Source organism: Abrus precatorius, unplaced genomic scaffold (assembly GCF_003935025.1).
Source record: "Abrus precatorius isolate BTA unplaced genomic scaffold, Abrus_2018 Scaffold9, whole genome shotgun sequence".
Taxonomy (NCBI): domain Eukaryota; kingdom Viridiplantae; phylum Streptophyta; class Magnoliopsida; order Fabales; family Fabaceae; genus Abrus; species Abrus precatorius.
This window is the reverse complement of record NW_020874439.1, coordinates 8275779-8302013: the sequence shown is the minus strand read 5'-3', so window position 1 is coordinate 8302013 and position 26235 is coordinate 8275779. Positions and strand designations below refer to the sequence as shown.

Here is a 26235-nt window from a genome sequence, read left to right as displayed (position 1 = left end):
CCCTTTTGATTTTTCTATAAGTAGAATACACCACACTTTGTGTGTATATATCTTCCCCGACCCAGTTAGGACCCCAGTGTTGTGACTTACCTGTTTACATATCATGATCACGATTATCTGAGAAGACCCTCTAGATAGACTTTTGAGCGTGTTACCGGCAAGAAGACTACTACTGACTCAGGTGATCCTTATCTTGAATCAGATAATGACTTCGATTTTGAAGACCTGGCAAAAATAGAGAATTGGCATAGGACCGACTAGTATTGGGTTCTCAGTGTTTGGTGTATTTTGAAGAATGCTCTAGGACTTAATTTGTCAACTTGTTGTAATTATTTTAACTGTGTAAATATTATTTTAAGTCTGATATATTTTAACAAACAATTTTTAAATTATTATACTTGATATGTATAAATACATGTTCAGTTCTTAATTAAAAAAATTTTGATTATGGATTATTACATTCTTTAAACTCATTGCTGTTTCTATTAATATTGTACGCAATTGAATATTTTTATTTACAACGAACCTATCCCAAATGAGACTTTCATTGATTTGATATAATAATGTTTAATAATGCGAAAAATGGAATTTCTATTGTAACCCTCCAAATTTTGTACATTATTAATTATTAATATAAATATATGAGTTATTGTTTGAATATTTATTTGATGTATATGATGATATGAATATATGTGAATACTGACTGTGTGATCAGTTAGATGTGAATATGATTGTAAAGATAGTTGTATAGTGTGGTTGGAATGTGATGTGGAATTGTGATTGGACTGGAATTATTTGAAATATAGGCTAAGTGTGTAATGCAGGGGCGATCTCGCTATAGCGAGAAGGCCGTGGGCGAGTTGGGTGATTCTGTTACGTTCTCGTTGTAGCGAGAAGACAATAGAGAATGATGCATTTCTGAGTGCAGTCTCGCTGTAGCGAGATTCTACAGAAATCAGAGTGCAGTTTCTTCTGAAATTTTCATTGTAGCGAGGGGGAGCCCTCGCTGCAGCGATAGTGTCGCGATCAGAAAGGTATTTGAGGAATTTAGCGTTTGGGGAACACATTGCCACTCTTTTATCTTCATCTCTCTTTCAATTCCCTCTATTTTCAACTCGTTCTTACTGATTAAACTGCTTCCAAAGCCATTTGGGAGCTGGATTGAATGTTGAGATTGTGTTTGGGGACGCTTGGAGGTAAGTTCTAAGAGTTAGGGTTTTGGTTTTCGTCCCTCTTCCTTGTCCTTTCGGTTTCTTATGGAGATTTCCATGTTTTAGGAATGAAATCTGTGTGGAGAACATTTTCTATACAGTAGAAACTCTTTAAATTAATACTCGATAAATTAATAAACTCTTTAAAATAATAAATTTATCCGGTCCCGACTTGGGCCAATATAAAAAATTGAAAAACTCGATAAAATAATAAGATAATAATTTTTCGAGAGATCCCTTTATAATTTTCGGTTCCAAGAAAATCATAAATTAATAATTCATAGAAACTGAAAAAAAAATATTACACTCTATTGAAATATGATTCAATAGTTGTCTGTTTCCTTTAAAGTTTAAGTCTATTTATAGCTCATCTCTAACTTTTCTTATTGCATCCAATAGCTCAGGTGTTGTATTTTTGTATTGTATCATAAAGTTGTGAAGAGTGTTTGATGCCATAAGTGCTTCCTTTTGCGTAACAGGCTCCAAAGATACTGTATCATCTTCGTCATCATCCTCTGCATTGTTCTCAATGATAGTACCCATAATATCTTCTAAACTTTGAACCTCCGAACATGCTTCATTTTCACCTGGGTAGTTTATTAGATTGTCGATATCCATCTTATTACGATAGCCACATTGATTGATCATAGTCTCGAGGTCTTGAGTTTCTTCATCAAAAGTGGATTCATCCAAATTTCTTGCAACGTCACTATCTGAACGAATTTTACAATATCGGAAGCAATTCACTATTGTTTCTTTTCGAACATCTATCGTCCAAGTTGGGATTGCCAAATTGATAGCATCAAGGACATTTGTCTTCCCTGGATCAGATTGTCCCACCTCATAACTTTCCAATATTTTGCGGTAAAACCTTCTACGGTAATGCATCTTGAAAGCTCTTATTATCCCAGCATCGCAAGGTTGAATCTTTGATGTCATGTTGGGTGGCAAGAAGAACAACTCAACGTTTCTTAGCCCTTCAATATTTCTTGGAAGTGCTGGACAATTATCCACCACAAGTAGAACTCTTCTACCATGCATTATTTGGTCAAATGAACGAACATATTCATCAAAAAGCACACTAGTCATCCATGTTTTTTTGTTAGCTCGATACTGACAATTCAAGCTATTCATGTTGACATTCTTGAAGCAACGAGGCTTTGCATATTTCCCAATAATACATAGAGGGATTTTTTCAGAGCCATCTTCATTGCAACAAATAACTACCGTCAGCCTTTCTTTATCTTGTTTTCTTCCTTCAAGTTGTTTTGTTGCCAGTGAATGATTAGCTTGTAGCCTATAAAACAACCCAGTTTCATCTATATTGAAAACATCTTTCATAGGGAACTGATCAATTTTCTCCCGAATCGATACCAATTTTTGCTCCATGTCTTGTATATCAACAGACCCACTCTCGCCAAAACGAAGAAATGACTTTATGCCATGTCGATGCTTGAATTTCCCAAGCCATCTTATAGAGAAGTTAAAATCTGAATCATCATGAGGGTACACGAGTTTCATTGTATCTCTTGCCTTCTGCAAAATTAATTCTCCTGTGATATTCACACGTTCTTGATGCTGAAGAAACCACTCATAAACAACCTTCTCCATGTCAGGATATTTTGCTAGTTTGTGTCTTTTGATCTCTGCTCTTCCCTTTTCTATTTTAGCAGAGAGATAGTCATCTGACCGCTTAAGTGTGTTTGATATTGTTTCTTGACTAACTTTCAACTGAAATTTTCCCTTAAGCCATCTCTGCAAGTCTTTTTGTGTGCTTGCAGGATTATCTCTCTTATACTCACACAACTCCTTACGTATTTGATCTGACATAGTTGATTTTGCAACACCTTTTAGATGAGAAGCCATCTTGTAAGATATGGTTTGAATACTCTAACACATTCATGTAATTTATATATGTCAAACTTGCTTAAGAATACATTGAACACATTTGTTCCTCTTGTTTACATTTACTGTACTTCAAAAGTCATTATTAATTTCCAATGCATATGTAGTGTAGTTACTAATTTACTGTACGTTGAGTCCCAAGGTTTGCTGCAACGTAATTCTAAGAGGCATAGATTAATTTGCCTTTTTGTTTGGTATGTACAGTATAATTACTTAAAAACTCTTTAAATTAATAATTATTAATTTATCGATAAATTAATAACTCTCTAAATTAATAAATTTCTCTGGTCCTGACATTATTAATTTAAAGAGTTTCTACTGTAGTTAGATTATGTTGGGCCTTCGATTTGAGAGGTGAGGGAGAACTCTAACCTATCTCATTGTGCTTTAAATCCGTTTATTTGACTATGTATTGCAATGTGGTTAGGATAAATGTAGGGATATGTGTGTGTTGATGTACATTTTGTGTTGAATATGATTTGTGAGGAAATGTGATGGAAATTGTGTGGTTGGTTATAATGTGGTTGATGTTGAATAGTGCGTGTGTTGAGAATGGTTTAATTGTACTTGGAATCGTGTTAGAAATGTTGTGTGTTTGAATGTAACGCGATTGAATATGGGTATACGTGCCATGTATGAAAGTAAATATTAAGATGTGATTGAAATTGTTGATGAAATTATGTGTTAGCATGCCATCGCTTGATGTTGAATAATTTGAATGGTTGAAAATGTATGTGAATGATATGTTAGATGCGATTGTGAATGTGTCTGAATATATTGAAAGCTATGAATGGTTCAGTGATACACTGAGGTGTGTGAAAGATGGGACCGATAGAAATATCTTAGGGAAGAGAGGGTGGTGATGACACCAACAGTGAGCGTAAGTGCACCACATGCCACACACTCTCTTCCTGATTCGGTCTCTAACTAACACCTTTGCCAAGAGGCCCGTGACCACATATACTGTAACTGTGAGACGTGTGTTATCCGGCGACCATCCATGGTATAAAGCTGAGTAAGTCCTAAAGGTTGAAGGCATCAGAAAAACTATAATCACAGTGAGCGCAAGCGGGTGTAAATTGTTTGATGGTGTAGTAAGCACACCTATGTCTGGATGAGAATGAAATGTTGAAATTATTGCTTGTGTTTGTATGAGGAGTGATTTATATTATGATGAAAATATGTGAAATGGATAAGGTGAGACTCTATACTTATTTATGTGTGTAATATTGGATGCTAAGATAAAATTTTTAAATAAATTATTAGTTAATTTTTAATAAAATAAATTATAATTTTAACAATTGAATTGATAAAATTTAAAGTTTATAAATATTTATTAAGTAAAGTAAGTCTTTTCATTATTGTTTTATTAGATCTCTATACATAGATAGACACACACATAGTTATGTAATTTTTTATTATAATAATTTATGTCCAATTTTGTAAAAGTAAACAAATTTTAAGAACGTAAATGAAGGATTTTTTTTATATATTTTAAAAGTATATGTTATGATAATTTTATCACTTTCATAAAATTATATGTTATCTAAATTATGTGTATTAAAACTTGTAAAAAATCAAATGATTATAAGAATACAATCAAAGAATTTTCATTTTTATATATTTTAAAAATATATGTCATGCTAATTTTATCACTTTCATAAATAAATAAATATATATATATATAATTTATTATTTGTGTTAAAATTTATAAAATTCAAAATATAAAAAAATGCATTATATATTAAAAATTAAAAATGTTATTCATTTTTGTATCTTTTAAAAATATATGCTATGCTAATTTTATTACTTATAATATGATTTTTTATTGATCTAATTTGATGAATTATAATTATATGTTATATTCAAAAGGATTCTTATTTTCATATTATATATATATTATATTAATTTTGATATATATATAAAATAAAGTATTAAATAATTTAAATTAATCTAAAATTTTGTAAATATAATTTACATAACTTTTAATTTTTAGAGTTGATTTTATGATTAAACTATTTAATAAAAATTTATTAAATAATACTAAAGTAAGTGTAATTACATGTAAGAAACACACAAATGAAGAGATTAACTTACTCTAAAAATAATTTATTACTTTATTTAATAATTTTTATAGACATAATATTTTGTAAATGTAATCATTAGTTTAAAATTTTTAATAAATAAATTAAATATACAGAAATTATAAATTTTAAAAATTATATTTTATTAAATAATTTATTTTAACATATAATATATATTTCTTATATCTATGAATGTTTAATTTATCTAAAAATTAACATGTATAATAATAAAAATAATATTGCATGATTCAACTATTAAATTAATAAAATTCAATAATTATCTATACTATAATTAAGCTGACTAAGTAACAAAAATTTATTAATGAAATAAGTATATTTCTTTTATATAATTTAAATTAAGTATAATAAATATATTTAAAGGTATAAATTGATATTTCTAAAATATTTGTTTGAATTAAAAAATTAATAATACACTTTTTAATATACTTTTTATTATTAGTTAATATTTATTAAAAGTTAAAAAAATAGAAGAAACATTAATTAAAAATAAAAAAAAATGAAACTACATAATTTTTTAAATTTTTAATAAATTTTAACTAATAATATAAAATATATTATAAAGAATGTGTTACCCAACGTTATTCTTTGGAATTTAAATCCGTTGCTTTATTTATTATTCGTTGTGCAGCAGCATGATATACGCAACCTTATTGGCCACACAAAGTCTCCTTTCCTTATCCAGATTCGGCGGAAAACAAGTATTTTGAATCTGATAAGGCATTCCGACTGGGAATTACTGAATGGCCCCAGATAGCAATCAATTGAGGATGTTTAGCTTATCCAACTTTTATTGCAAAACAACGTCAAATAAAAACTTAGTAAATATTATAAATACCAAGTTATTGATTTATTGTTTTAAAAATATACTTAATGTCAATTTAACTTTTTACAAATTTTACTTGACTTGAATTACGTGAGGTTTAATGTGGCTTTCAAATATTAGGAGACTTGTACAAAATATAATAGTTTGGTCAATTAAAAACTGAAATAACGCTATTGAAAATATTTTAAATATTTTGTGTGTATATTAATTCAATTAAATCAGAACTATCCATATGATTTAATTATAGTAAGATTATTTGAGACTTCTTTTGTAATATGCATAGGTCGAGCTTTTATAGAAAACATAAATTTAGCTCATTTATATAACAAACTGTTAAGTTAGATTTGACTTATTTGTTTATTAAATTAAAGCAGAGTGCTGGTTAGTACAAAAATTTGGACTATGAACGAATTATGAAACACGTAATAATATTTTATTAGTTAAATGTAAAATAAATAAATTCATCAAATATTTAATAAACAAACAAATTTTTTTTTTTGTAAATAGTTGAGTTTATTTTTATCTTTAATTAAATTTAACTAATATTTATTAGAAAATTGGTTGATTAATTATCGTTGTCTATTTGATAGGACTCGGTCGAAGCAATGGATACTAGTCAACATTTTTCAAAACTAATTTATACAAAATTAATTACTACCATTTGGCGTTCCTCTAAAATAATTAACTTGATCAAATATTTAACAAACAAACTTAATAAATTAATATAGTTAAACTTAATTTTATTTCTAATATTACTATTTTAACACTAAAACCGAGTGTATATACATAGACATCGTATCATATACATGAAAAAATAGACACAAACACTCCATAGTACGTATATTCCAAAATTTTATTTTCATCGTCTCCATAGCATGTTTCTTTCCCATTCCCTCAGGCTAGTTGAAAATCACCTCTCTTCCCTAAATTCATTCTCTATAGGTTGTGCACTCTCGGTCTCCCTCTCTCAAGCTTGCATGTTTTGATTTTTCCTTATTTTCTTTTTAAAGGGAGGGAGCAGGGTGGGTATTAGATTTATTGGGAATTACATGTTTATATTTTGAACTCTTGGATAGTCAATAACACAACCAACATTGTGGTAAAAAACACAATTAGATTAAGCTTTCTGGATTATTATTATTTAGCCTATAATGTTATTATTGTTTGTATATGTCTTGAACTACTATCAACCCCTTCTCATCTGTACATACTAGCCTATGCTATGAAAGGGTCTCTTCTTCTTGGATTGAAACATGCAAATTATCTAGCTAAAAAATTTAACTTCCATATATTTTTTCTTAACATAAAATTATGTATTATTTTTATGGTATAAAAAATTATAGTTTAACTTTCTAAATCATTTTTTATAATAATAATTTTTTATATTTATCTTGACTCAAGTAGTAACTTTTTTCAAAACTTTTTAACAATTAACACAATAATAGAGTTTAACTTAAAAATAATAATCATGATTAAATTTTTAAAAAATAATATTTTTTGAAATATTTTTCTTAATATATTAATCTAGTTAAAATAATTGTATAAATAGAATTAAGAGAGTTAAATGCTTTAAGTTAATACTAGTTAACTAAATATTATTTTGGTCAAACAAGTATCTTAATTGATTAACTGAGTTAACAACTACTTATCTAATACATTATGGTATATATCAGTAAATTTTATTGTTAAATTTCAAAACTTTTTAAATAACTACTTGATTAAATAACTTATTCAAATGTATTTGAGTAATTTCATAAATTTACGCAAACTTTTGTAAAAATTTTCTTAACATCCTTTGACTTATGAATTGTATACATTTAAAATATTTATGATTTTCAAATTGTTTGATATTTCTTTTATATTTATTCCCTTATTTTTATATATCATTTATTATATATATTTATTATTATTTTTATATCTTTTTGCATTTGATGTTAATTAGTAACATCCTGATCTTCCACAAAGCTAACTCCAATGTCTTTCAGTTAGACTTTCCAACTTGAGAAGTAGATGCATTTCCTCTACCTTCTACTCACGTATTATCGTACGATCATTGCAGCACAAGCACACACATTCCAACACAACAAAATGCAAGAGTGAGCTTATATAATTGACAACCTCATTACTGAAATATAAATAAATTTAGATAAAATTATTTAAATAGTTCATAACAGTCAGCACACAACATTACACAGCTTCAATAAAACAATGCAGCATGTCCAGCCCATTCCTAGACCATCTAATGCAAATGCAGCAATTTAGTTTCCGTTTGGTTTCACAGCCTAAGTAATCCAGAAGAACTGTTCTAGTCTTGGAGTGACCCATCCTGGTATCTGGATCTAGACACAACATAGCTCAATGTCCTAGACAGCTTTAGCATGATAATGATGCAGTATAACTAAATCAACATTTTACAGCAGAATAAATATTTATTTTCAGCCTCAGCAATACAACAATGAATACATTTTCATCTAGCCTCAACAGTACAGCCACACATATATTCATAGCAAAACTCAACATTTCGGCATACGACACACAGTAAAACTAAGCAGCTAAAAATATTAATTAAATATTTTAGCAAATATTAACATCCTCAGCTCATTTATCAGAACAGTTCAACATATTATCTTTCACCACAACACTACAAACATTTATCACACAGTAAGAAATACACTCATCTGATAATAGTGAAATTTGTTTGACTATATAGGTTCTGGGTTCTAGTTCACGATTTAACTTATACAGCTCACTATTCTCAACTATAATGAAATCATTTATATAAACATCTCAGCCTCTAGTAAATGAACTAGATCAGATTAGGTAAACTCCCTTTACCTGGAATAATTTTCGAGATCATACTCCTAATGAGTTTCGTAGAGGTAGATCAACTGTTTGGGTTTGAAATACAGTTTCAAAGGCTCAGATCTACTCAGAACAACACGATTTAAGTTTCTTGAGAAAGAGAGAGAAGAAACAAAGTAAAAACTAAAAACTTAGCTCCGAAAACTCACGTAGATCTCGATGAGATAGAAAAATTTGGCTTTGGAAAGGTATTCTCTAAGGGTAATAGGAGAGAGAACAGAGAGAAAACAAGAGAGAAAAGTTGTCTGGTGATAAAATGAAGTTTCTGGGCGTTGAGGCCCCCTTAAACACCCCTCCAGTGCGTGCACTCTAGCTTAAGCGAGCTAAGTCTCGCTTAAGTATGTATTTTAATTTATTGTATCAGTAATAAACTAATAATTTCTATATTACATTAATGTTATAGTCTAATTAATTTTACGTTTATTTGTTAATTTAAAATAATAAATTAATGAAATAAATAAAATTAAATATTTTATAATTATTTCATTTAATTTAATAGTTATTATTGTTGTCAATTTATATATATATATATATATATATATATATATATATATATATAGTACATTAAGTTTAAATTTTTATATTAAATTTTATCACATATTTTTTAATTAAAATAAAAATTTAGAAATATAAGTTATTTTAATTTAAATATAAATTTTAATAATTTTTCCTATGCTCATATGTTATTTTTCTGCATCTATGAATTTTATAATATAAATATTTTTTATCTACAATTTTTATAATGACGATATTTATTTACTTTTTAAAATATAATATTTTTTTAGCTGATTCAATAAATTTTATAAGTGTTATTTTTTGTTATCAATTTTATGTGGTTACTGTGATTTTATTTATTGAATATAAAATGTCTTTATACAAACAAAATATAATTATCATAAAAAATAATTAAAATATTTTATAATTTTATAAAATTAAATTGAGAAAATAAAAATATAAAAATTTTATAATATAAAAATATTTATAATTAATGCTTAAATAATATTTTAAAAATTATTTATAAAATTGTATAAAAATTATTACAATTATTTAATAATTATCAATAATACAAATAAAAATTTGAATATATGTACACTAATTTGATAATAAAATAATTATATTTTTATTAATATTATTCAATAACAACAATCATTATAAAATTTTAATATTATAAAAAATTTATTTTATTTTTTTATCTTTTCTTAAGCATTTTTATTGGTATAAAATTTATAATAAAAAGTTTTATTGATTGTATTCACTACATCACAATAAATTACAAACATAGCACAGCTACATATTTCTAAGCCAAAGTTGCTATCGCACTTACTTTTTATTCTTGTTTTATTATTATCTATAGTTACTTTGAATATAAATATAAGAGAAATTATTATATTTGTTTGAATAAGCTGAAGAGCAGCAAAATTTTTGAATAAGATTAGAACGCAATCAAAATTAAAGAAACTAATATTTAAAAATAAAATAATAATATTATATTAATTTAATTTTTATATTCTTAATTTTATTGTTATTAATATTTAATTATTATATTAATATATTATGTTATAATTTTTATTTATAATAAGTAAAAATTATATTATATTCAAAACTAAACATATTTAAACACGATTACAAGTGTTTAAAAATAAATATATTTAATTATAAATTATTATATTTGTTATATTTAAATAAACTGAAGAAGAATAAGACACGATCAAAACTAAATGAATTAAAATTTAAAAATAAAATATTAATATTCTTTTAATAAACTTTTTATATTTTTAATTTTATTATTATTAATATTTAATTATTATATTAATATATTATGTTATAATTTTTATATTTATAATAAATAAAAATTGCTTAAATATAAATTATATTTTATTTGAAAGGAAAAATTTATAAAAAATGAGAAGAAAATAAAATAAAAAATTTATTACAATATATATATATATATATATATATATATATAATCAGATCATGTAACAAATAATATAAATAATATAATTATAAATAAATTATATAATAATATATATTTTTGTAACTTACACGTGTTTTAATTAAATTATTAGTTAATTTATCAATTTATATGTAATATATAAGTATATGTTTTAATTTATTGTATCAGTAATATTTTCTATATTACATTAATGTTATAATGTAATTAATTTTATGTTTATTTGTTAATTTAAAATAACAAATTAATGAAACAAATAAAATTAAATATTTTGTAATTATTTTTTTAATTTAATAGTTATTATTATTGTCATTATATATATATATATATATATATATTGCATTAAGTTTAAATTTATTTATTTTTTAAAATATAGTAATTTTCTTTTAATTGATTCAAGAAATTGTGTGAATGTTATTTTTTTTAATCAATTTTATATGTTTAGTGTAACTTTATTTGTTGAATATAAGATGTCTTTAAACAAACATAATATATTTCTAAAATAAAACTAAAATATTTACTATTTATATAATTTTTAAAAAATAAATCAAGAAAAATATAAATATAGATTTTCTTAATATAAAATATTTATAATTAATACTTAAATAATATTTTAAAAATTATTTATAAAATTATATTAATATTATTATAATTATTTAATAATTATTAATAACATAGATAGAAATTAAAAAAATATATAAACTAATTTGATAATAAAATATTTATATTTTTATTAATATATATATATTTTTTTTGGTAACAAGCTTTGTTAACAAGTTTCAGGTCAGGGCAGGCCACTTAAATAGGGCAGATCAAGCCTAAAATAAAACCTTTAACAAGTAACAGGCCAGATTCAGGCCTAATAATTATGTAACAGGCCAGACTTGTTTAGAGTAAAGCCTGGCCTGTTTCCATCCCTAAGAGCAAGTGAGTAGCAACTCTAGGTGATGAAAGTGAACATTCCAACAATAGAAAATATGATAGAACTCTGTGCGTGTTCACTCAAAGCACTCAGAGTAGTTATGCCCAAGATTGATTTGCTCCAAAACTTTGCGCTTTAACACTTCTAAGCGTTGACTTTGGATGATTTGAGTTCCTAATTCAATTATAAAAACTTTTAGAAGACCTTTTATGATATAATCTTTAGAGATTAATGTGTGGAAGTGAAAAAGGCGGGAAAACACTATAAATAGAAGTTGAAAGTTTAGATTTTGGGGGGTTGTTCATTTTTTGTTATTTTTCACTTTCTAATTGTTTTAACTTCCAAGGGAAGTTAGAGAGAGAGGTTGGGAGTGACTTTCAAACTTCATTGCTAGAGGAATCAGGGTGAAGATTGGGTCTTGTAAGATATTATTCTGCTCCTTGTCTTCTTCTTCTCTTATTTCTCCTTCTTCCATTGTAATGTTGTTCTAAACCTTTTTTGTTAAGGATCTATGGATCCAGATTTGATATTGTGATATGATTTTGGATCTGGACCTTGAGATTTTAATTGAATTGAGTATATGATTATGTTCTTAATGCAATTGTGAACTAATCCTTCATTCAATTGAACTTAGAGGAGTTTTAATCAATGAAAATTGAGTTTATTTCTCATATTTGAATCATGTGCCTAGGTTATTGAGATCTTAGGAATAAGTATCATAATCTAGTAATCCTATAATTTTTAGAACTTAATGCAGTATTTGATTGAATTGCACCTAAGGAATTAGGAAGGTTTAATTAGATATTAGGATCAATGAGGCAAGGAATTGTCCTTTGGTTAAAGAAGTGAAATTGATTATCAATCAATTAAAATTCTTAAGAGTTCAGAACATTATTACATTGCAATTGAAAATCTGGCGAAGTGATTTCTAACTATCTTCCATATAGTATTTTTAATACAAATTTCGTATTCTATTTTCACAGCACATTTGTTACCTTTTATTGTTCTTATTCCTTACTTTTACATGTTTACAAATCTTCCAATGAATTGTGTGGCTCAAATAATTGTTGAATTGTGAATTGGTAATTGAAAATAAGATCATAGTAGACGATACTTGGGACTCATATTGATTTTCAAATTTTATTACTTGCTACAACTACCTAATATACTTGCTAGTTAGGAATTTTATGCAAAGAATACTGCTGTAATTTCAATCCAATTTGCATGTACCAATACTCCCGTTTGTAAATATTGTAATAATTCCTCTATGTGTGACACTTGTATTTCTAACTTTTTGAATATAAGTTATGCAACTTTTGATATTGAAGAAATTGAAAAATTAGTAGGGGTACAATGTGATTTATTGAGTTCAGCAAGTACAATTGAATCTCACCCTTTGATTTGAATGTTGTAGAAATTTCTTCTACTAAAAGTGTCAAATCACTTCCTTCTGTGGAGCAACCTCCCACACTGGAGCTTAAACCCTTGCCAAAGCATCTAAAATATGTCTATTTAGAGGAAAATGAAAAGCTCCCGGTGATAATCTCTACTAAGATGAATATTGATCAAGAGGAGAGACTCTTTGAAGTGATAAAGAGGCATAAGAAAGCTATAAGTTGGATCCTCGCTGATATTCCTGGAATCAGCCCCTCTCTATGCATGCACAGAATATTGTTGGAGGAGGATGCTAAGCCAGTAAGGCAGTCTCAGAGGAGGGTAAATCCCATCATTTTGGACATAATGAAGAAGGAGGTCAACAAGCTACTACAGGCTGGGATCATCTACCCTATTTCGGATAGCACTTGGGTCAGGCTGGTCCAAGTGGTTCCAAAGAAATCTAGACTCACTTTGGTGAGGAATGAGAAAGATGAATTAATACCCACCAGAGTTCAGAACAGTTGGAGAGTCTGTATAGATTACCGGAGACTAAATCAAGCAACCTGGAAATGAGTGGTCTATGGAAAAGCTTGCCATTTGTCAGTTGAGGTGGAACTCAATGCATACTGGGCAGTGAAGACTTGTAATATCCATTATGACTCAGCTGAAGAACAGAGGAAGTTGCAACTGCAAGAGCTAGAGGAGTTGTGTTTTGAGGCCTATGAGAACTCAAGAATTTACAAAGAAAAGACCAAGAGGTACCATGACAAGATGATCTCAAGAAAAGAATTCTACATTGGTAAAAAGGTCCTCTTGTTCAATTCTCGCCTCAAACTCATGCCTGGAAACCTCAAATCAAGGTGGATTGGACCCTTTACAGTCACAAAGGTATTCTCTCATGGTGCAGTAGAAATCCAAAGTGACTCCACAAGCAAAAGCTTTATGGTGAATAGGTACCATCTGAAGCCATTCTTGCAAAATTCAGCCACTTTGAAAAAAGTTGAGGAGATTGACCTGCACTTACCATGCACAAATCTCAACCACAGCCCTTGGCCTGAGTAATTCACTTCATACGTCAAGTTAGTGACGTTAAAGAAGCGCTGTGTGAGAGGTAACTCACAAATTCATAGGAATTTCTAGTTTCTTGCATAGATCTGCTGCTAAAGCTCTTCATTCTAAACTATGCTTGTTAATTGACATGATTTTTTTGCATATTCTCAAATTTTTACAGTGGAAAATTGTAAATCTTAGATTGAATTCATGCATAAATCCAAGGAAATTCAAGTGCACAGAGAAATGATCATTTCCACCTCACAACATAGTCACTTTGGGGAAGAAGTTTCAATTTCATCATCAGAGGTGACCACTTTCATTTTCATAGTAGTCAGTTTCAGTTGAGGTATGTGGTCCTACTCTCTGTAGTTATCATTTTCAGTTTCATAGTAGTCACTTTCAATCTCATAGTGACCACGCGCAGATGCATTGAAAATTAAGCGCTATCTGTAGTAGCCACTTCCAATCCCATAGTGGCTACGTAGAGACCCTCTCTGAACAAACATGTTGCGCGTAGCCACTTCCATTTCCATAATAGCTACGCGCAACCACACCTTACACTTTTGAAAAATGGCACTCTCTGTAGTTATCACTTTCAATTTCATAGTGGCTATGCACAGCATTATATGGTAAAACTCTAGTGCGAGTGTCCACTATGGATTTGAAAGTGACCACACCCACTGCCTATATATATTGAAAGTCCCCACTTTCACTCTCACTCTCTGACACTTCAAACCCCATTCCTTAAATTTCTCTCCACTCACCCTTTCTCGTCTTCACTATTCTCTACTTAAGTTTAATCCACTTCTGTGTTTTTGCATCAATTTCATACTCCAATTCAGGTAATTTTTCAATTCCCCTCTGTTTGCATTAGGGTTTTTCGTTCAATAAAATGAGGTCTTTAATTCTGGACTTCTGTGTTGAAATTGCTTGAGGAAAATGAGATTTTGGGCATGATAGCATGATTAAAAGGGGCTGAGAATGTTAATTTGATTCAATTCACTACATATTCATACACAGATGAGTTTGATGATTCATATTTTGTACTCATATTTATAGCCTTATTGCATCTTCTAAAATATCTTTCCTTCTTTATTTATTTTATTTAGCATATTTTCACATTTTCTGCATTAAATTGGAGTTTTTATGAATATTTGCTACCTTTACTTTATATTTCATATTTTCTCTATTATGACCTTTGTCCACTATTTCAGCCATAACTTTTTCTGTAGATTTTTTTTTTTGGCTAATTCTTTTTGCAATAGATTCCTCACTTCTTGGCTTCAATTTGGACATAGGATCTAGCTGTTTGGACTTTTGAGCTATTTTCTATAAATTTTTGAAGTTTAGACTTAAAACATACCTTTTATATTCGTTTTTCAATTTTAGATCTGTTTTCAAATTTTAAATATGTTTTTCAGTTTTAGATCCATTTTCAAATCTTAAATTTGTTGTTCAATTTTAGATCCGTTTTCATTTAAATTACTTTCGTTTTAAATTTGTCTTTAAATCACAAAATCCCCCAAATTAATCACCGTTGCATGTTCAAAGTTGAAAACAGAATGAATTTGTGTCCGTGTGAGATGACGTAGGTTTGCTCTCTATATATTACAAAATTAATTGAAAAATCTAGTTTTATTGGATACCATTACGACGTGATTGTCAGAGTTCCCTTGCACTAGACTTAGGAACTCTCTCCCTTGCAGCATGGACGTGGGGCAGGAAGAATTTTTCCAAAAAATTACTCTTAAATACTTCCCATGTAATGGCCTCTCCTCAGGCCTCCAGTACAGTACGGGCTCCTGTCACCACATTTTTGCATCTTCTGTAAATATGTATGCAACATATACAACTTTTCTATCCTCAACATACCCCATGGTTAGAAATATTTTCTCAATATCTCCGATCCAGAGCTCAACTGCGTTTGGTCCATCAATTCCAGTGAACTAAAGGGATCGCTCTTCCAAAATACCTTTTCATTCTTTATTTCTTTCATTTAGTATGTTTTTGCATTTCTTGCATAAAATTGGAGTTTTTATAAATACTTGTTATCTTTACTTTATATTTTATATTTTATATTTTTCTCTATTCTGACCTTTGTCCACTATTTTGGCTATAACATTTCTTTTGTAGATTTCCTTTTTGGCTGATTCTTTTTGCAATGGATTCCTAACTTCTTGGGCTTCACTTTGGACATATGGATCGTGCTGTTTGGAGTTTAGAGCTATTTTTTTTTATTAATTTTTTAAGTTTAGACTTAAAACATAGCTTTTATATTTAGGGTTTTTATTTAAGATTTTTTATTGTAATTACTTGCGTCAGCCTTGCCCCATTTATTTTCTGCCTTATTTAAGACCAGTATTTATAGGGGTCAAAGGCTTGAATTTGGCTCCTTCTTCTCCTTTCTGAATTTAGGATTTTGTGAGAATTTTTTCTCGTTTTTAAAAATGAAACCTTTTCCATTATTGTTACTTGCCTCCTTTCTAGATTTTGCACAATTCAATATTTGATTCCACTACGACTTTTCAATTTGATTTTACTCGTATTCTGATTCACAACTACTTGGTTGAATTCCCGAATCATCTCATCTCGAGCATGAATTGCAAGATCAATTGATTGCTCCGAGTTTATCTTTTCGATTTCTCTCAATTCTTGATCAAGATTTTTGCATGCATAATTCGATTGAATTTGATTTTTATTCTTGAGTGTAAGATTGATTTCTTTTACGTTCAAGGTTTAGGTAAATTCAGTATAGCAATCCTAGTTCGTGTTTGTGGTTTTCGGTTTTAATCCTAGTTCGTGTTTTGTTTGTGTTCGTTTTTCTTACATTCATTTTTGTTTTAATTCTATTTACTTCAATTTGCATTCATTTTAATTATGTTACTTTAATTGCTTTCATTTTTTTTATTTTCCTTCATTTTAATTTTGTTTCTTTTAATTCACATTCGTTCTTTTAATTCGCATTCATTCTTCCTTACATTTGTTTTCATTTTTGCTTTCATTTTCTGGGTTTAATTTGTTTACTTAGTTTAATTTCAATTTAATTTGTTTCACTGCATCTTCTTGCAATTCAAATTTTTGCCAATTTATGTTTCTGTTTAAGTTCTTAAAAATTACAAAACCCCCAATTTAACCATTATTGCATGTTTAAAAATTGGAAACGAAATAAACTTGTGTCCTTGTCAGATGACCTAAGTTTGCTCTCTATATTACATAATTATTTGAGGAATCTACTTTTGTTTAAAATCATTACGATGTGGTTGTCACTGCCTGAGCTGTAGCGGCCGCTTGACTTGCAGCTTGCAACTACTGCCATGGCCTTCATAGCGTGAGCCATCTAGTTTGCATAAGGTGGAGGAGGGTTTGATACAAGTCTTCTCGGGGGTGTTGTCATCTTAACACAAAGTGAAACCAACTTAGACTATTCACAGCAAGCCCCATCTCAAAATTAATTATTCCACTATCTAGTGTCACAAAGCTAAGAGAATACTAACTAACAAGTGTACTAGGTAGTTGTAGAAAGTAATAAAATTTGAAATTCAGTTTGAGTCCCAAGTATCGTCCTCAGGGATTAGTTCTATCAATTACCACTTCACAAGTCAATAACTAGTTGAGCCAAACGAATATTGGAGATGTTTTGAGCATTTGCAAACAAAAACAATAAACTGTAGAAATCAGAAAATCACAGCAAAACAGAGTGACAAATTTTAGTAATGAAATGATGTGTGAATGAATTTAGGATTGATTTCACCTCTTCATCAATTGCAAAACTGAAGTAGACCTAAACTCTAGGTTCCTTAATTGATTGATGATCAATTTCGCTAGATTAATCAAAGTTTAATTCCTTAACTCATTGATCCTAATATTCAATTAACTACCATAATTCCTTAGGTGTAAATCAATCAAACATTGCATTAGGCATTGGAAATTATGAGATCACAAGATCACGAATTCTTATTCCTAAGATATCCATAACCTTGATATTTAATTCAGATATGATAAATTAACTCAACTTCTATTGATGAAAATCCTCTAGGTTCAATTCAATTGAATAGCAAATTCAAGAATTGCATTAAGGAAAGAATTAAACGTTCAATACAATCAAATCTTAAAATCCAGATCCACAATCAATTTACAATATCAAAATCGGATCTATCAATTCATAAGAAAAAGAAATCAGAACATGTTCATAGAAGAAAAAGAGAGAGAAAGAGTAGAAGAAGAAGAGCTACAGAATTTCTTTATAAATCCAATCTCCAGCCTGATTCCTCAAGGTCCAGAGCTTGGAAGTCGCCCCCAATCTCCCTCTCTAACTCTCCGAAGGTGTGAAAATGAAAAAATGAGAAAAGATCCAAAGTTTCTGAACTTTTTTGCAATTTATAAAATTCCCGCCCTTTGCGCGTTATCACTTTTCTGCACTAAAGTAACCACGTAGAGGCCGCATGTTCACTTTTGTGAACGAAAGTGATCACGCACATCTTGCTATGCTGGAGAACTCTCTAGAACACTCACTTTCGCCAGCGATAGTGATCATGCACACTGGAACGCTCACTCTTGCCAGCAATAGTGATTACGCACACTGGAACGCTCACTCTTGCCAACGATAGTGATTACGCACACTTTGCTATGTTGAGGAACTCTTTGGAACGCTCACTTTCGTTAGCAAAAGTGACAACACGCATATGTACTCTTCTGAGAAACTCTCTGGAACGCTCACTTTCACCAACAATAGTGATCACGCCCAGATTTCCCTTCATTTCCAAGCTCTGGAACAATCACTTTCACCAGCGAAAGTGATAACGCCCAACACATCTTCATCAATTCTTGTTCCTTATCTCCAGATTTGCTACTTTTCTTCTATCTTTCTCTCTTAATCCTCCAACCTTATGATCTTAATTCAGAGTTTCCTACAAAATAGGTTCTAATTAGTACTTTTTACATAGAAAATTCACAAAATCTTAACAATTAAACTATTTAGAAATAAATTGAACATTCTATTATTTTTATGAGTTTTCTAGCTTTTTCCATCATGTTTTTTATATCAAATATATTAAAAACTAAGGTAAAATACTGGTAAAATATGCATTTATTATCTAGCTAATCTACCAAACAAAACATAATTACGAAACATTACACTTCGTCACATATCAACACAGCTCATATATAAGCTCAGCATACAACAATGCATTAAAGCAAACGTATCATAACATTTTAACTCATTCAGCACAACATTATGTTAGCATTCATAGTTAATACAAATAGCAAACACAACTATTTCAACAATTCTTCACAACTCAACTCAATGGCATATTACTCAATAACCTAACTCACCTATAGCTCATCCTAGCCTCATACGCCAAAATTCTCTACATCTGCAAAGTTAGAGAACTGAAGTGATCAAGCTCACTTCGACATAACTTGATGCTTAGAGAATTATAGTATATAATCTACAGCTAAGACTCTCTGTTCAGAATACACCACTGAAGCCTAGTAACTTCATCCCATAGGTTTACTATGATACCACTAAAATTTCATGACCCCTTTTTAGAAAGGATCTATGACATGCTAAACTATTTATTTCAGTATAAAATTTCTACATTTTGAAGAAAAATTAAAATTTATCAAAATGTGAAAGTCCAACATTCGGTAATAAAACAATGTATACTTTACCTTTTTATCCTACCTTTAAAATAGTGAATAAAATATTAATGTTAGAATTTTTATTATAAGTTTGTAACACATAACTATATTAATTTATATATAATATATATTTTTTGGTTAGCATATAACTTTACTTTATCTCAAACTATTGTTTATAATCCTTCTAGATAATATGATCCATTAAAATATGCCAAGTGTCAACTTTTGGTTGGATCACATTAATTAAATGAACTCAAAATAATAGTTCGTTAAAAAGTAATGACTATATCTTAATAAAATATTTTATAAGAACTAAATACAAGTTGTATAACTTTTTTAGGGACCAAGCACTTTATTAAGCCTATAATTTTATATGAAATATCAATTTTATAATATATTTGAAAAACTTTTTTCATATAATAAATAAAATATTTATTATATTTAAGAAATAAAATTATTCTATTACTCAAAATTTTAGAGAATCAAATTTATTACATGAATGCATTTATAAATTTTCTATCATGTATAAGTAAGCAATTATGATTATATCAACTCAAAATCTCATTAGTTAGTCTTTTTACTACTTTCTCTATAAGTTAAATAAAAAAAATACCTAAGCATATCTAGTATTTTTATTATTATTATATTGACTAAAAAAGACTAAATATGCTTAGATGTATTTTTTAATCGTAACAAATATTTTTTTATCATATGTAAATTATTTTTAATATTTTATTAACTATAATTATTATTTTTTATTGATTTATGTATTTACCAAATATATAAGTTTTATTAATAAATATATATGATTTAAAATTATATATAATATTTAACTTAAATATAAGTTTTCAGTATTTTTAAAATTTATGAATTTTTTATTTAATGACTCATTTTTTATTTTTTTCGACAAATAAAATATAAATTTGATTTCTATAATTAACACTTTTTTACAAATTAGTCTTTACTTTTAAAAAAAAATTAAATTTTACTATTTGTATAATTATTTTGTTATTTTTTAGTTTCTATTATAACATTGTTAATATTGTTAACGGCAAAAATTAAAACTTAAACAATAGGTCAAAATGTAAATAAATATTCATACAGGAGCTAAAATGTAATTTTTTTAAAGTATAAATACTATTTTGTAGACAATTATTAAGTAACTATACGGATGAAATGAATAATTTAACTTTTTAATAATCTATGAAAATTAATAAAAATAAATTTTTCTTTTTTTCTTAATTATATTAAAGATTGATCTAAATTCATAATTAGAATAAGGACATTAGAACTAACTCAATTATACTGGAGTTCATCTAATTCAGATTAGCCAAAAAGAATTTTAAAATCAAACCACATATGATTGGTTTCAATGTTACTCTTTAATTTATTTAATTTTTTATAAGTCACTTTTAAAAAAATTTAGTGGTTTTTTTATAGATTTTTTTAAAGTATTTACTATGATTTTTTTATTTTCTTTTAATAAATAAAATTGATGGGAACTTAAATTAAATTTAAGGAAGGTAAATACTAATAATGGTGTTAAATATAATGATATTAAATAATGATAAATTGTCATGTTATGATAACTTTTAAAATTTCAAAAGAAATAACTATTTTTAATTGCTTTTACTCATTTATCTAATTGAATTAAAAATACCTTACAAAAAGACCAAAAGGAATATTTTATTGCAACTCAAACCAATATCCATATATATATTTTTTCCATTTATAATAAAGATCGATTGAATTGACATGATCAAGCATAATGGAGAATTGGAAATAGGCATTATCCCAGTTATATTTAGCAGAGTATTTACACTTCATAGTGTATTAATTGAACTATGTGCTTATTGGAGAATTGGAAATGGAAGAGAAGTCAAATTTTGCAATAATAAATGGGTGGCAGACCTATCATATTTGGACAGAAGAGAATCCTGATGGAGCTGGAAACGTTGTTATTGGGATCTCTCTTCAATGCACTGCTGTAAATTGAATTTATTCAATAATTAAAATCCCCAATTCTTACCTCAAAATAAAAATAAAAATATTAACTTACAAAATGTGATAGGGAGACAATCATACAAAAATACACAAGTTGACTTCCACTCTTTCCACAATTGTATATGTAAAATAATCATATTTTTACAATGTTTTTTCTTTTCTGAAACAAAAAGAAACCTCTCATTCAGTTCAACTAATCAATATAACAATAAAAGAGAAAAGGAGAAGCATGCATTCATGAAAATAAATGTAACAATATATTAATGACTATGAAAGGAACTCCAAATTCCTCATATATTTATTGACTAGTGACCCAATTAATATCAAATTGATGGAGTAACAAAATTTGACTAACATTTTATTGGCATGGGCTTTCTTCAAAGAGTCACACTTGGAAACTTACAAGATCCATAACCTGCAAACATAACAAACCAATACAAAAAATAAAGTAAGGGTCCCACATAGTGACAAAGGAGAGATGACAGATAATGTATATTACAAAATAAACAAATGCTAAGAAAACTTTTTGTAATATAATCTTTGTTATTAGTTAAAATTTATTAAAAATTATAAAAATTATGTAAATTTTACTTTCAAATTTAGTTTCTCTCTCATACTTTTTCAATTTTTAATAAATTTTAACTAATAATAAAAAGTATATTACTAACACTCTTCTAATAGAAATTTTGTCAATTTTTAATACTTTCATAATTATGAGTTCTTTTTTTTCTTTTGAACTTTGTTGAAATAACAAATAAGTTTGAAAACATTACTTAGGCTTTTAAATATATGAGTTTAAGTTTTATTTAATAGAGGTTTATGAGTTTTATTGAAAACTTTGTTGTACTAAATAGAGGTCCTCAAACTAAATATATGAGTTTAAGTTTTATTTAATAAAAAAACTTTTTACTTAGTTTTAAAACAAATCAAAGCCTTAAGTGATAACAAAACTTCAGTCTATTAATATAAAAAAAATTTAAAGCAAATTAGGGAGTTAAAAAATTATTTATTTCATTGAAGAAATGACAAATTCATATGGAAAAGATATTATAGAAATTTTTTTCTGTTAGATCAATATTTATTTAATCAACAAAAAAATTAAAAAGAAGTCAGAGAAAAGGTTCAAATTTAGGCTTTTAATTATTTTTCATCCAATAATTAGTTATTCCTTAAAATAATAAATTTAACACTTAGTCTTTAATAAAAGTACATATAACCCAAATTAGTTCTAAAAAATGTTTTTTTCTCTTATTTTCTTCTATGAATCTTTTCATGAACGAAAAAACAAAAAATCTACTGGATTTTTTTAAATCTAGATCATTATATAATAAATAATACAATAATCAATCTTCCTTTTTATATTTGAGAAATTTTATAAAATATCTTAGTTCCATTGTTTTTTTATTTCATCTTTTTTTATTTTTTTAGCAATTCGAAAGTTTCTTGTTTTTATATATATTCTAATTAAAATTTCAAACAGATAAGTTTCTAAAGTATTTTATATTTATAATCTTGAAAGACTAAATGGTTAATTTTTTAAAAAACAAAAATGTCCAGTACTATTTAAAAAAACTGAATTTATGAAATTTCTAATTCCTAAAAAAAAAAAAACTTACTTGGATCTTTTGCAATTGCTGTGGCAAGGCCATTGAAATAACAAGTTCCACCCAAAGCCCTAAATTGCGCCCAATAAGAACTAAACGCATAGTTAGCATGCCCCACCACTGTGTTCGGTTCAAAACACGGTTTACCGGGTTGGATCGCGTCACAGGTTTTATTTCCCTGCGAGCAAGCGTACGATAACGCCGCCTCCACCGCCGTCACGTTCGCTCCCTCGGCCACCACACACCACGCCTTCCCTTTATAATTCACCGCCGGCGGCAACGGCGGAAACTCCGACTCCGGCGTCTTCCCAGAAAGATCAATTTCATAAACACTTGACCCATTCGGGTACAACAGCCCGAAATGTCGCTCCGTACCCAAACCCGGTTTCAAATTCTCATTATAAAGAGAAAAAATAAACGAGGGAAGAACTGAACCGGGTCGAGCCGGTGTCCCAGTAAACGGGTTTTTTGTAACTCTTTTTACAAAGTTTCTATTATACGTGGCAGCGTTGTGAATGTTTGCTCCTATTTGATCCAAGTCTCCTCCATTGGGCCAACCCGTTTCAGCAATAAAGATCCGAATACCCGGATACCCGAGTCGTTTCATTGCAAAATAAACGGCATCAACCATTTGGTCAAACAAGTTAGTGTAAACCAAACCCGTACCCGAATCCGTTACTGTGATGTTGGAATCAAAAAGAGCATAACTGAGGTTAATGTGGGTGGGATCCGAAGACCATGCGAAATATGGGTACACATCCAAGAATAAAAATGAGCGGGTTTTGTGCAAAAGTTTTAACATGGGTTTCATAACCTGAAACGCAATGTCGTTTCTGAAAGTGCCGTTTGATGGTGGAAACGACGATTCCAAAACGTCCATGGCAGAGGGAGTCCCCACTTTCACCTTGTGTAAATGGAAGGTTTTGAGGGAATGTGTGATTCTGTGCATCGCGGGTACAATGTGGGGCCATATTTCCTTCCCTGTGATGAGACACGAACCCAAAATATAAATAAATTATACCTTAATTTATTATACTTTTCCCCTCCAATTTTAGTTGATGGATTAACTTAAATATATATGAGCAAAGATCTCCCGCACCACGAATTAAATTTAGATACTTACAAATATTTTTAATAACTTTTTACAGGGATTTTAATAAGGTAGTTATAAATCAAATTATTTTTTTTAAAATTTTATAAAATAAATAAATATTTGGTTGCATTATTTTATTTAATAAATAATATATTTTTAAATAAATAAATATCAAATTTTAATAACATATTTATTTACGTTAAAGTTATGTAAAACTTGATATATATATATATATATGTATATATATAATCATTAAAATAATATAAACTGATTTAAAAGATGAATTAGTTAATTTTATATTTTTAAAAAATTATTTAAAAAATAAAAATGTCTAAATTTAATTTTTTATGTCAACAAATTAAACTATATATATAATTTTTAAATTAATTTATAAATAAATTTTAAAAATTAAATATAAATAATTAAAATCAGGAAAACGATAACCGCACATGATTTATAACATAAAGAATAAACATCCAGTTTAACGACATAATTAAAATAAGGTAAACAATTTTTTAACATAATCAATTTAATCATGTTATTAAAAAATAAATTTACACATAAAAGTTTTTACTAAAATTATTATATATATACAATTTTTTATGAATAAAATTAAGGAAAAATCATCAAATTTAACATCATCCACTGTCAGTCAAACGACTAGATATAATATCATTTTTTTTCAAAATGATATTTACAAAAGTAATGTATTAAATTAGTTGTTTAAAAATACGAAAACAAATTACCTAAAGTTACCAAAAGAACAATTATTTTAGTTGGTGATGTCATTAAATTATTGCTCTTAGTCATTAAAATTATAGAAATTAGAATAACAAACGCTTGATAATTTCAACAATGAATTAAATTAACTGAAATTTGTAATTAATTATATGAATTAATTTGACATATTAATCGGAAAAAAAAAAAAAAAAAAGAATTCGAACCTGTAGTGCTGATGAGTTCGTTGCCAACGAGGAGGTAGCGGATGAGTGTTTGAGGGTAGAAGGGTACAACGTTGGATTGAACCCATTGATCTGAGAATGTTTGGTTTGTGGAGACGTTGAGGACAAGCTGGTTAGGGACCATTATGGAAACTTGAAGACCCGTGTTTTTTAGGGCTTTGAGGATTTCTGGGTTTGCATCATAGATTTTAACGCGTTTGGCTTTCAATGATTTGATGAGTTTCACTGAGGTTGTTGCTGATGGAAGGTTGTTCCCCAGTTGCCCATAGTTCACTCCTGGTTGCCCTGAGATTTCACCACCTGTTTCTTATCAATCAATTTTGAACAATGAAAATCAATTAAACCCAACAAGAAAAAGTGTTTGTTCATTTGAGAGGTAGAAATTAAAAGGGGTAGTAACTAGCAACTTACTAGATATAGAGAATAAGATTGAAATGACCAAAAGACAAATCAAGGCCATAGCTTTTGCTTTCTTTGCTACTTGTTCCTTAAGAAGTGTCTATTTCTTTGTTCTTTTATATGTATATCACTCTCTAAATAAGATGCATTAGTTTTTGGAATGGTTATATTCAATGTGGTTGGCATACAGGGGAAGAGGGGCACTGGGGAAACGATGGTGGAGTTGAACAAGAACGATGACTATGACTTGCAATAAAAAAAAGTATAATTTATATATCGTTTTTAAGTATGGTTGGTGCTATTTATTAATGAATAATAGTTTTA

The 26235-nt window shown here is 28.1% G+C and overlaps 2 protein-coding genes across 2 annotated transcripts; both read right to left on the bottom strand.

Moving 5' to 3' along the window:
- Window positions 1–1571: 1571 nt before the first annotated feature.
- Window positions 1572–3077, bottom strand: LOC113851361 (CENP-B homolog protein 2-like). The gene is made up of 2 exons (XM_027481825.1): window positions 2439–3077; window positions 1572–2369 (listed from the first exon to the last, which is right to left on the bottom strand). Exons 1-2 carry the CDS (start codon window positions 3075–3077, stop codon window positions 1572–1574), a joined length of 1437 nt encoding a protein of 478 aa, XP_027337626.1.
- Window positions 3078–21542: 18465 nt separating this feature from the next.
- On the bottom strand, window positions 21543–25993 carry LOC113850534 (probable glucan endo-1,3-beta-glucosidase A6). The gene is made up of 5 exons (XM_027481100.1): window positions 25924–25993; window positions 25495–25818; window positions 23470–24438; window positions 22209–22268; window positions 21543–21834 (listed from the first exon to the last, which is right to left on the bottom strand). Exons 1-4 carry the CDS (start codon window positions 25970–25972, stop codon window positions 22231–22233), a joined length of 1380 nt encoding a protein of 459 aa, XP_027336901.1. The 5' UTR covers window positions 25973–25993; the 3' UTR covers window positions 21543–21834; window positions 22209–22230.
- Window positions 25994–26235: the final 242 nt, after the last annotated feature.

Excerpts from the sequence above, each read along its gene's own strand:
- LOC113851361 (XM_027481825.1), bottom strand. The coding sequence starts at position 3,077 with ATGGCTTCTCATCTAAAAGGTGTTGCAAAATCAACTATGTCAGATCAA. Across the intron at positions 2,370-2,438 it reads AAGATAAAGAAAGGCTGACG|CCTCGTTGCTTCAAGAATGT; the intron begins GTAGTTATTTGT and ends AAATATGCAAAG.
- LOC113850534 (XM_027481100.1), bottom strand. The coding sequence starts at position 25,972 with ATGGCCTTGATTTGTCTTTTGGTCATTTCAATCTTATTCTCTATATCT. Across the intron at positions 25,819-25,923 it reads AATCTTATTCTCTATATCTA|AAACAGGTGGTGAAATCTCA; the intron begins GTAAGTTGCTAG and ends TTGATTGATAAG. Across the intron at positions 22,269-23,469 it reads AGCAATTGCAAAAGATCCAA|GTTATGGATCTTGTAAGTTT; the intron begins GTAAGTTTTTTT and ends TTATGTTTGCAG.